At 47.4% G+C, this 12,411-nt stretch overlaps 2 protein-coding genes across 7 annotated transcripts in view; one reads left to right on the top strand and one right to left on the bottom strand.

Annotated features, from left to right (window-relative positions):
* LOC144612067 (calcitonin gene-related peptide type 1 receptor-like) overlaps positions 1-8,574 on the top strand; it is a 55,120-nt gene extending 46,546 nt beyond the window's left edge. For both annotated transcript variants that reach the window (XM_078431609.1, XM_078431608.1), the window contains 4 exons: positions 1,152-1,218; positions 1,740-1,958; positions 5,061-5,102; positions 5,952-8,574. In XM_078431609.1, the coding sequence (XP_078287735.1) occupies positions 1,152-1,218; positions 1,740-1,958; positions 5,061-5,102; positions 5,952-6,209 (586 nt within the window). In that variant the 3' untranslated portion in view covers positions 6,210-8,574. The remainder of the gene's footprint in view (positions 1-1,151; positions 1,219-1,739; positions 1,959-5,060; positions 5,103-5,951) is intronic.
* Positions 8,575-9,660: 1,086 nt separating this feature from the next.
* Positions 9,661-12,411, bottom strand: part of spryd3 (SPRY domain containing 3) — a 231,416-nt gene continuing 228,665 nt past the window's right edge. For all 5 annotated transcript variants that reach the window (XM_078431330.1, XM_078431331.1, XM_078431328.1 and 2 more), the window contains one exon: positions 9,661-12,115. In XM_078431330.1, coding sequence (XP_078287456.1) covers positions 11,981-12,115 — 135 coding nt within the window. In that variant the 3' untranslated portion in view covers positions 9,661-11,980. The remainder of the gene's footprint in view (positions 12,116-12,411) is intronic.

Raw genomic sequence — 12,411 nt, 5'->3', positions numbered from 1 at the left:
CCATCATGAGGCCCAGCATGGAGCTCCATCACTGAGCTCCAACATGAGGCCCAGCATGGAGCGCCATCACTGAGCCCCATCATGAGGCCCAGCATGGAGCGCCATCACTGAGCTCCAACATGAGGCCCAGCATGGAGCTCCATCACTGAGCCCCATCATGAGGCCCAGCATAGAGCGCTATCACTGAGCCCCATCATGAGGCCCAGCATGGAGCCCCATCACTGAGCCCCATCATGAGGCCCAGCATAGAGCTCCATCACTGAGCCCCATCATGAGGCCCAGCATAGAGCTCCATCACTGAGCCCCATCATAAGGCCCAGCATGGAGCCCCATCATAAGGCCCAGCATGGAGCTCCATCACTGAGCTCCATCACTGAGCCCCATCATGGAGCTCCATCACTGAGCCCCATCATGATGCCCAGCATAGAGCGCCATCACTGAGCCCCATCATGAGGCCCAGCATGGAGCTCCATCACTGAGCTCCATCACTGAGCCCCATCACTGAGCCCCATCATGGAGCTCCATCACTGAGCCCCATCATGATGCCCAGCATAGAGCGCCATCACTGAGCCCCATCATGATGCCCAGCATGGAGCTCCATCACTGAGCTCCATCACTGAGCCCCATCATGGAGCGCCATCACTGAGTCCCATCATGAGGCCCAGCATAGAGTGCCATCACTGAGCCCCATCATGAGGCCCAGCATGGAACATTTACATTTCCCCATCCCTGATCAGCAGCCGATGCATGGTAAAGGCTATTGCCAAATCCCCTGTGCAGGGCACCCACTGGATGGTGTCTCGACGCAGTGCACCATTGTTAAACTCCATCACTGAGCCTACCTGCCAAACCAAATGCAGATCGCAGCGAAAGCCTTGTACTAAGCAAAGTTCCTATTTCCTTCTTCTTCTCCGGTTGCATTTCCCAGCCACTGACTGCCAATAAAGCAGTTGACATTTTATAACTAACACACAGCCAATCACTCACGAGAAACAAACTGAGAGCTTTTCCTTCTACAATGTCGAGGATTTATTCACCAAGATGACCTGAATAACTATGCATCCTTTGGTGTCTTGGCAATGCTAGGTAAAGGGATAGGCAATTGATCTTTGCTCTTATGACGTTTGAAACTATTCTTTCATTGTCTCCAGTTGCTGGATGAGTTCAGATACGACTCTTCTGCATATTATCCATGGCCCAATCTGTGCTGCATTATTGGTATGTATATTATTATATTTTACTAAACCCCATAAAATCATGTGTATAAAATCATGAGTGGAATAGATCGGGTAGACGCAGAGTCTCTTGCCCAGGATAGGGCAACCGGGAATCAGAGGACACAGGTTCAAAGTGAAGGGAGGATGATTTAATGGGAATCTGAGGGGCAACATTTTCACACAGAGGGTGGTGGGTGTACGGAACAAGCTGCCAGAGGAGGTAGTTGAGGCAGGGACTATTGCAATGTTTAAGAAACAGTTAGACAAGTACATGGATAGGACAGGTTTGGAGGGATATGGGCCAAACACGGGCAGGTGGGACTATTGTAGATGGGACATGTTGGTCGGTGTCGGCATGTTGGGATGAAGGGCCTGTTTCCACACTGTATGACCCAGTGCCAATCAAGTGTTAAAGATCATTGCATGGAGATGCCAGGATGCCAGCGTGGTGATGGTGATGGTGAGCCCTGATCCAGTTGATGTTGCTGCCCATCTATTCAGCTTCTTGTTCTTGGCCCTTAGGTTAATCTGCTCTTCCTACTGAACATTGTTCGCGTTCTTATCATCAAGCTGAAGGTCACACACCAGGTGCAATCTAAAATTTACATGAAGGTTGTCCGAGCCACGCTCATCCTTGTGCCACTCATGGGGATCCAGTTTGTTCTGGTTCCATTGAGACCTGAAGGGAAATTGATGGGCAGGATTTATCATCATGTGGCACACATTGCTGTACATTATCAGGTAAGAATCGTTTTTTGGCTGCAGTCATTTCAGGATTCTTCTGCCACATGGTTGTGACAGCACTAGCTACCCATCTGGCAGAAGTCAGCCACTTCGCCCCTCGAGCCTGCACCACCACTCATTCACATCACAACTGATCTAATCTTTGCCTCAACTCCACCTTCCTGTCTGTTCACCACACCACGCATATGACAGGTTCCCATCTCATGTAGGAGTTACTCACTCACTGGAAAGTTGGTGGACTTCCGCACAGTAAATCTTCTGCAGAAAACTAAACGTGGGAGAGATTGGGTGAGGGAATTCATTGCTCAGAGAAGACGTGGCATTTTTGTATTTTGTTTAAATAAGGAGTGTGTGAGAGACAGCAAGAGCAGAGAACTAAGGTGCAGAGGCGTGAATGAAAATTAAGTTGCAATGATCTAGCTTTGAAAAGAATGAAACATAGAAAATAGGTGCAGGAGGAGGCCATTTAGCCCTTCGAGCCAGCACCGGCATTCAATGTGATCATGCCTGATCATCCAAAATCAGTACCGGCCCAGTGTGCAGCGGTAGAGTTGCTGCCTTACAGCAAATGCAGCGCCGGAGACCCGGATTCCATCCCGACTACGAGTGCTGTCTGTAAGGAGTTTGTACATTCTCCCCGTGATCTGCATGGGTTTTCTCTGAGATCTTCGGTTTCCTTCCACACTCCAAAGACGTGCAGGTTTGTAGGTTAATTGGCTTGGTAAATGTAAAGAAAATTGTCCCTAGTGTGTGTAGGATAGTGTTTGCCCGCTTCGAAACTGGCAACACCACCTTGAGTGGAAGAACCCCAGCCGAGGCGGAGGGACAGGTCTTGCAACTGAGCACACAGGAAGTACAACACGCTCTGCAAAGGGTCAAACCACGCAAGGCTGCAGGCCCGGATGAAGTTCAAGGAAGGGTACTTGGGGACTGTGCTGAGCAGTTGGCTGAGGTATTCACCAGGATCTTTAACCTGTCATTATCTCTGACTACGGTCCCCAAGTGCATGAAGTCGGCTACCATAGTGCCGGTGCCGAAAAAAGCAAAGATCACCAACCTGAACGACTAGAGTCCGGTTGCCCTAACTCCTATAGTCATGAAGTGCTTTGAAAGGCTGGTCCTCTCACACATGGGCGGAAGTGGCGGCGCCTGACGGCTGCGGCTCGCTAGCAGTCTGTTCGTCTTTTTTCCTTTTTTTTTGTTGTGTGTCGGTGTTGGGATGGGTTTTTTTTGGGTTTTTTTGTTGTGTATGTGTGGGGGGTGGTGGTGTGGGTGGGGGGGAAACCTTTCCCTTTTAGGTCTCTTCCTCACAGCGCGGGGTGCGGCTCGGCCGCGGGGCCTTCCATCGCCCGGTGCGGCTCGGCCGCTGGACTTAACATCGTCCGGTGCGGCTCGGCCGCGGGGCCTAACATCGTCCGGTGCGGCTCGGCCGCGGGGCCTAACATCGCTGGTGCGGCTCGGCCGCGGGGCCTAACATCGCACGGCGCGGCTTGGCCGCGGGGCCTAACATCGCTGGTGTGGCTCGGCCGCTGGACTTAGCGGTGCCCGGTGCGGGGCCTAGCATCGCACGGCGCGGCTCGGCCGCGGGGTCTAACATTGCACGTCGCGGCTCGGGTCGCGGGGCCTTCCGTCGCCCGGCTCGGCCGCGGGATGTTTCAGCGCCCGGTGCGGCTCGGCCGCGGGGACTTCCATCCCCTTGCGGGGACTGTGCGGGTCGGTCGGGGACGAGCTGTCTGTCCGTGGGCGTGGGGAGGAGAGTGGAAGTTTTGTTGCCTCCATCACAGTGAGGGGGTGTTTGGAGTCACTGTGATGGACGTTTGTGTTGGGGTCATGTGTCTTGTGTTCTTTTTTGTGTATGACTGCTATGTAATTTCGTTCGGTACCTTGCTACCGAATGACAAATAAAGCTCTGTTGAACTGCTGAACTGTTGAACATCAAATCCAGCATCCCTGCCTCACTGGACCCACATCAATTTGCATACAGGGCAAACAGATCCACAGAGGACGCCATCTCTCTGGCTCTTCACACTGTCCTGACTCACCTGGAGAGATAGGGCACGTACGTGAGGATGCTATTCATAGACTATAGCTCTGCCTTCAACACGGTCATCCCCACCAAGCTCATCACCAAACTCCACCAGCTAGGCCTCAGCTCGTCGTTATGCGACTGGATCCTGGACTTCCTGCTGGAGCGACCGCAGGCAGTGAGAATGGGCCCGCACCTGTCCTCCACCATCACCCTGAGTACCGGCACACCACAGGGCTGTGTTTTGAGCCCCATGCTCTACTCCCTCTTCACACACGACTGTGTTCCTGCATTCGACACCAACACCATTGTCAAGTTTGCAGACGACACAACGGTGATCGGGCTGATCACCAACGGTGATGAAACAAAATACAGAGCGGAGGTGCAGAACCTGGCGGACTGGTGCTCTGATAACAACCTGTCCCTAAATACCACCAAGACCAAGGAGCTGATCATCAACTTCCGTAGATCACACAATGGGGAATACGCTCCGATCTTTATCAACGGGGACAGTGTGGAGAGAGTGTCCAGCTTCAAGTTTCTGGGCACTCACATTTCGGAGGACCTCACATGGTCCAATAACACTGCTGCGCTGATCAAGAAGGCACAGCAACGACTGTTCTACCTAAGAACACTGAAGAAGTCTGGTCTACCCCAACAGCTGCTGACGACCTTCTACCGCTGCACCATAGAGAGCATCCTAACGCATGGCATCCCTGTGTGGTATCTCAGCTGCATGGAGGCAGAGAGGAGAGCTCTTCAGCGGGTAGTCCATGGAGCTCAGAGGACCATCGGAACATCTTGACTCTTATAATTGTATCATGCTAATACAAGATTTACCAGATGGGCATTGGTCTTTCCTCATCCAGCAGTTTTCCGCATGTCCCATAGCATGTTACAACTCGTGCCTTGCTTGTGAAAATACCGCTTGCTAAGTGACCAATTCACATGCAAAGATTCTTCATTCTTGCAGACCAATTATTTGAAACCATTTCAAAGAGGTAGCTCCAAGATGTCCAGTCAGTTAGTTACAACCACCACATCGAAATGACAAATACTGCTTTGTTTTGCAGGGTTTACTGGTGACACTGATATTCTGCTTCTTTAATGGAGAGGTGAGTATGACCTTGAAACAATTGCGCTCATTGCTGGGAGCTGGTCTTGGCCCTTTAGAGTTCTTCCTCGTGTAAACCTTTTTCGTTCCAAGACCGCTCCTCATGATTGTTTGGGGGGGGGAAGGGGCTTGTCTGTGTTTTTCTCTTGTTAACTAAAATCACTAAATTCTCTGACCAAATTCCCAGTGCAGGCTCACTATAAACAACGCACCTTATTTGGGAGACCAACTGCAGAAGCCTGTTTCCCCAGAGAGCCAGCACCCTCCTGAATTGGAGCAGGGTGGGTCTCCTGTTCCCACCATCAGTTTAGTATAGTTTAGAGATACAGTGTGGAAACAGGCCCTTTGGCCCACCGATTCCACGCCGACCAGCGATCCCTGCACACTAACACTAGCCTTCACATTAGGGTCAATTTACAATTATACCAAACCAATTAACCTACAAACCTGTACGTCTTTGGAGTGTGGGAGGAAACCAGAGCACCCGGAGAAAACCCACTCGGTCACAGGGAGAACGTACAAACTCCGAACAGACAGCACCCGTGGTCAGGATGGAACCCGGGTCTATTGCAGCAACTCTACCGCTGCACCATCTCGATATTGTTTCTCCTTCATATTGTTATTTTGGGCAGGTTCCTTGCATGTTTTTCATTTTCCTCTCCTCCAAGAAGGCATTGGTCACTGAGAGGGGCATTGACTCCAACACTGCGATGCACGAATCGAGGGTCTGATTATAGAGGGGAATCCTCTGGCGTGATTGGGAATCCCTGGGAAGTTTAGCTGAGGCTGGGTATAGCCTAGAATGTTGCCAGTGAGATATCCTTCCATTAACACAACCCTTGCCCTTCAGGTACAAATTGCTTTGAAGAAGCACTGGTCACAATACAGAGACAAGAGCAGTCACCAGTTTACCAACACAGAAGCCTCCCATTCCAACGTTACGTCAATGTCAGAGATTTCCCGAGGCTCTCTCGCGCAGTCCGGCAACAACAATCGTACCAATGGCAAGAGCTGGTGTGAGGCTCTCCCACACAAAATAAGCAACAACTGTGTGAGAGGCTTTACTTTCCCAAGAGTAAGCAACGCCTTATCTCCGTGCTCCATTTAAAGGAATGAGGTACAGTCTGCGTGGTTTGGAAATACACTGAGATGTTTCCTTCAGAACAGAGCACCTTACTTCTGGTTCCATTGACAAGTACCATTACGACTCTCCCTCTACCCTTGACAATAAAACTAACTCATTCTGTGTGTGTTCCCTTGAACAATTTGAGAGGCCAAGGTCCAGATGAAAAGCTCTTAAAGATGGCATTTGAGATCTGGCTAAAGCATTTCAACAACAGTTTCAACATGGGAAAATTTGCCAGGTTACTCTGGGAGTCCTTGGGAAACTTGTGAAGAAACTGTTTGATGGCTGAGTGGAGTGACTGCCAGACTAATCAGTAGCGTAGAAGATAGAGGCGTCAGACTATGTGGCTATGTGGTTTCTATGTGGCTGCAAAGGCTCCCAATTGTTGTTAGCAATGCTGAACACGATTGTTTGCTTTGATTCATTTAAACAGTTCCAGTAAACATTTTTGACCCTGGGACATTGATAGTCGAATCCTTAATTTGAAGTTTCATGATTACACAGGCTGTCCAACAGGCACCAATTGAACTTGAGCCTTCATTTTAAAGACATTTGGACAGATACATGGATAGGAAAGATTTAGAGGGATAATGGGCCAAACGCAGACAGGTGAGACTAGTGTAATTGGGCATTTTGGTCGGTGTGGACAAGTTGGGCTGAAAGGCTTTCTTTTTAGATTTTTCTTAGATTTAGAGATACAGGGCGGAAACAGGCCCTTCGGCCCACTGAGTCTGCGCCGCCCAGCGATCCCCACACATTAACACTATCCTACATACACTAGGGACAATTTTAACATTTACCCAGTCAATTAACCTACATACCTGTATGTCTTTGGAGTGTGGGAGGAAACCGAAGATCTCGGAGAAAACCCACGAAGGTCACGGGGAGAACGTACAAACTCCGTACAGACGGCACCCGTAGTCAGGATCGAACCTGAGTCTCCGGCGCTGCATTCGCTGTAAGGCAGCAACTCTACCGCTGCGCCACCGCGCCACCCTATGTTCTTTGATACATTAAAGATTCACCATGTCAAACCTTTCAAAGCAGCCATGAATTATGGTTAAGTGGGACTGCCTGAGCCGCTGAGTTTACCTTTGATTTAAACCAGCATCTACAGTTCTTTCCTCCAGAATATTATGGTTAAACTTAACGTTGTATGTTGCTGCCACTCTCTCTCAGCAAGTGACCTCTTTCAAATTGTATCCATGTCAGGAGACCATGCCAGCTGTGGAGGCTTGCATGCATGTCTGCCTTTATCTTTGATATTGTGAAGACTTTTCCAGGTACCTCCCAGAATTATTCCCATGAACTGATTAGCCCTGCAGCAAAATTTCATTTGATTCACATTTCTTCATTCTTCCTTCCAAAGTGCTGCACATCATAAGGCACTGTTACATTTAGTTTATGCCTGCTCATTTTACCAGCATATATTCTTTCAAGGTTGTTCTATCCAACTCATTAATATGTATGAAAATTAATGGTACTCATGCCAATTCTGTCTAGTCTAAAGATCAACTGATTGACATTACTATGCTTTCAGTCTGATATCCATGCTATTGCTGTCATGGTCACTATAAATTCCCTGAATTAGCTATCCGAGTTACCATGAATCTACTGTCTGCTGCCATTTTGATCTTAAGAGCTGTAGCCACATGGGCTCGTACTTTGAATTATCTTTCTCTCCACATTATGGTAATGTCTATTGTGTTTGAACATCTTGAATTGTTTCAGAACTGGCCTAGACCCCTTTTCACCTTGTCGGTCAGCTCCCCTCCAGTTGTATTTTTGCTCGCGATTGTACCTGATCCTTTTTTAAATATATTGTCATGATCCTCTGCAAATGCTTGCCCACAAACACATGGCCCCACTTGCTTCATTTCATCCCCCAGAAGTAGAGGCAGCGCTGCATATCCTTGTAGAACTGCAGATGCTGGTTAATACACAAAAGTACACAAAGTGCTGGAGTAACTCAGCGGGTCAGGCAGCATCTCTGGAGAACATGGATAGGTGACGTTTCAGAGTGCTGGAGTAACTCAGCGGGTCAGGCAGCATCTCTGGAGAACATGGATAGGTGACGTTTCACAGAGTGCTGGAGTAACTCAGCGGGTCAGGCAGCATCTGTGGAGAACATGGACATGTGACGTTTCACAGAGTGCTGGAGTAACTCAGCGGGTCAGGCAGCATCTGTGGAGAACATGGATAGGTGACGTTTCACAGAGTGCTGCAGTAACTCAGCGGGTCAGGCAGCATCTCTGGAGAACATGGATAGGTGACTAATAGTCTTTGTTAAAAATAATTATTGTGAATGCATTTTGACATTGTCAATTTCAAAACCTATTGTTTCTGTGTGTACGTGTTTGACAAGCTTCTGAATTAATCCATTGCTGTATAAACTCAACAATAAAGAAAAGCATCAAATTCTTTATTTCAGCTCGTAATCTAGACTTGCTTCTTTTTACAGTTCCATGTGTGAGACTTGCTTCCGAAGCTAATGAAGTTTGATTGAACTGTAATCACCATTGCAGTTTTGGGAATGCAGCAGCTAATCTGTACACAGCAAGCTCCCACAACGAGAATGTAATACCTGGAGTGAGGACACCCGAGGAAGTTTCTCTTCAAGAAAAGTCACGGGACCTTTAACATTGACCCAAGAGGCAACTGGAGTCATGTCACATAAAAAAAGACTGCACCCCAACACAAACGTTTCTTGCAATACTCCACTGGTACCAGCTTGGACTAGGTGTATTCCTAGGTTTTTTGGGTGTTCCAATTCCAACTCTAACCCAAGATGCCAGGCACCCTAAATTATAGGACACAAAGTGCTGGAGTAACTCAACGGGTTGGGCAGCATCTCTGGAGAACATGGATAAGCGACGTTTCTGGCCGGGACCATTATTCACTCTGTGAAACGTCACCTATCTATTTCCTCCAGAGATGCTGCCTGAACCGCTGAATTACTCCAGTACTTTTTGTGTAAACCAGCATCTGCAGTTCCTTGTTTAGTTTGGAGATACAGCGCAGAAACAGGCCCTTCGGCCCACTGAGTTTGCACCGACAAGTGATCCTGGCACATTAACAATATCCTACACATTTAGGGACAATTTAACTGCCATATAACCTACAAACCTGCACTTCTTTGGAGTGTGGGAGGAAACCAGAAATCACGGAGAAAACCCACGCAGGTCACGAGGGGAACGTACAAACCATGTACAGACAGCGCCCATGGTCAGGATGGAACCCGGGTCTCTGGCGCTGTGAGGCAGCAACTCTACCGTTGCGCCACCATGCCGCACAATTTAGCCATGCCACTGTTTCTACAGTTTAGGTTATAGCATCAGTGGTGATATACTTTACACAATTAACAGTAACAAGAATCAGAGAGAAAAATACAATTATGTAAATCTATTTTAATTAAAGCATATAAACATCTGAATTATGTACATATCTTATATAGTATAGTGCACAGTTGATTATTGGTACAAAAGGGCTGGTCGGAGACTGTCATGAGTCAAAAGATTGGTCTAACATATCCACAATCAATAGGCAATTTACAACCACTCGTATCAATGCTCAATGGGAGAAAAATTATATTTTCTTACTTTAAACTCAGTGTTTTACCCCCTTCAGGGAACCTCCACTTGACGTACAATGTTACAGAAATCACTCAAAACTCCAATTGTTTCCTGTACAGAATAATTAAATACTTGCCGCACAAAAGTCCCTTTAATTCAGTGCATTGCCTTTAGTACACAGCGAGTAAAGCAGAACAGGTCAGCGTTGCCTTCTGTTCACCCTGTAGGACCAGCATAATAAAGGGGAGGTCATGTGGAGAGTTTTCAAACCCAGCTCCAATGGCTGCTTGCTGGAAAGGTCTAACATCAAATACATTTACAAAGTGTCAAAAATGGCTCCGCTTACCAGTGGAGCCTATAAATGGACAAAATCACCATCGTCTCAAACAGGGTGTTGTGTATGACAGGGAGGAGAGATTGAGTGGGACAGCAGCAGAGGAAATTAAAATGTAGCCGAGGGAGCATAGGGAAAGTGGGTTGGACGATGAAGTCTTTTGTTGCGTTCACTCTGGTTCTCTAATTGCTCTTGCATCCTCTCTGGAGATTGAGGTTGAATGAACTATTTGTTTCTCCCATACCTACCCCACAGGCTCCCGGCATGCTGCAGCTTTGCCATTATCACTCATCTGTGCCCGCTCTACACAAACAGCAATAGTTATGGCACAGGTGATGAATTAGGAGATCACTCTGGAAGTCTGGGGAGAGGGATGAAACTTTACGCAACCCCTGAATGTTACAGGACGTGCCAGACCAGCTAAACCCCAGCTCACATCTCCCCCTCTAGTATTCTGCCGATTGCACACAAGTGGGATGAGATCGAGAATACTGCAGGATTTTGCTGTTGCATTTTTTACTTATGCTAACCTAGTCTCGAATAGGTTTGAAAGGCACTTTAATACCACACGGCTTTAAATGAAGCTTTTGACTCTTCGCAAAAAATTTATTCACAAATTCAAACGTCTCAGAACTCAGATCATTAATTCCCATTTTTGAGAAGCCTCTGCTCTGCGCTGAGTTAGCCGATTTCATCCTGACAGCGACAGCAGGATTGCATGGTCTCAGCGTCCTGGGACAGCGAGGTGAGGAATTCAGACAAGGTCCCTGCAACAAGATTACTGCAAAGCCAGCTCTGCTGGAGATACCACTACTTCTCATCATTAACCCTTGCCCCACCCCTAACATCGCTCCTCCTCCCATTCCTATCCCCACTACTTAATGATATAAATTACTCATCTTAATTACACAGATAACACTAGTCAGACATCATAATGTCAAAGGGTAACTATACTCTGTTAGTTTATCAGCTCCCAAGATAAACTTGCTAAATCTGAAAGGACCCAAAGCTATTGCGTGTGCAACAAAATCAAACACAGTCAAAATCTGGTAGAGTGTAACAAAGGGGCAAGAAACCATCTCAACATGCAGCATAACTGTGCTCCATGGCTGGAGAAAAGCTTCCAGCTGCAAAAACGACCATAAACGTTCATTGCACGTCCTATCTTACTTTAGAGTAGGTAGAGTGTAATGGTTGAGAAGAGGTTAGGAATACAAGCTTTATATTAGCATGAGTAAGGCACCAGTGTGGGGAGACAATATCTCACATCTGCATGCTCTCTGACTACCATGGAATTCAATCCAAGATCAAGTGAGCTGCTACTTCACTGTTGCAGAATTCTCAAGAGTAGTACTGACAGCCAGCCAGCAGCAGGCTCCCCGAAAATATCCCTTCAAAATCAGCTTGCAGACAGCAAATGGAATATTTAACTATGTGCCATCTATGTGCCGATTGTTTAATAACTCTGGGGAGGTGCAGGGAGAAAGTGGTATTGGGTGTTCTTATCAAATGCCAATGGCATGCAGTCGAGGTAATCAATAATCAATTTTGGAACATATTAACTGCAAAAGGTTTGAAAACAGCAAAGGATTTTTAGTGTTTTAAAGCAGGAGGTAACAAAAGTGAAGAGAAGAGTAAAAGAAAAATCAGACTAATCACTTGCCCTACATAACCGTTTGTTAAATACACTAACAGAGCAGCAGAATTACATAAAATGGCCAACTATGACGGTGGATATTGTGCACCCTCTGTGGTGTTTCAGACAACACCAGAATCAGCCAGAAGATGGCAATGGGAGGTACAGCATGCGTTCGCTTGCCGTGTTGGGTGAGAGAAGGGTGAACAGTTCAGCCACTCAGAGGATGCAGGTCGACTTTAACCTTTTCACCATTGCTAAGCATTCCGATAGTTGGGTAGAAGCCTCCAGATGGCACCGGTGCTTCTTTCCTGCCAATTATCTTCCCATTTCGAGTAAAAAATACCTGAAAGAGATTTTCTCAATGAATGTTTGCAGCGGGGCAGGTGGAACACACAATGCTCTAAACACGGCAGCAGTAGAAATAGCCAATGCCTACTCAGGCTTCAGCACACTGACAAATGCACTGATGGAAAGTGTCTTCCCCAGTTCATAATCACACTCCACTTACACTGTTCCTTGGATACTGCACGGTTAAAAGCAGGAGTAATGTGCAGGAAGGAACTGCAGATGTTGGTTTACACCGAAGACAGACACAAAAAGCTGGAGTATCTCAGTGGGACAGGCAGCAATCTGGAGAGA

Source organism: Rhinoraja longicauda, chromosome 42 (assembly GCF_053455715.1).
Source record: "Rhinoraja longicauda isolate Sanriku21f chromosome 42, sRhiLon1.1, whole genome shotgun sequence".
Classification (NCBI taxonomy): domain Eukaryota; kingdom Metazoa; phylum Chordata; class Chondrichthyes; order Rajiformes; family Arhynchobatidae; genus Rhinoraja; species Rhinoraja longicauda.
The sequence above is the reverse complement of the archived record's forward strand: the minus strand, read 5'-3'. Positions and strand labels throughout refer to the sequence as shown.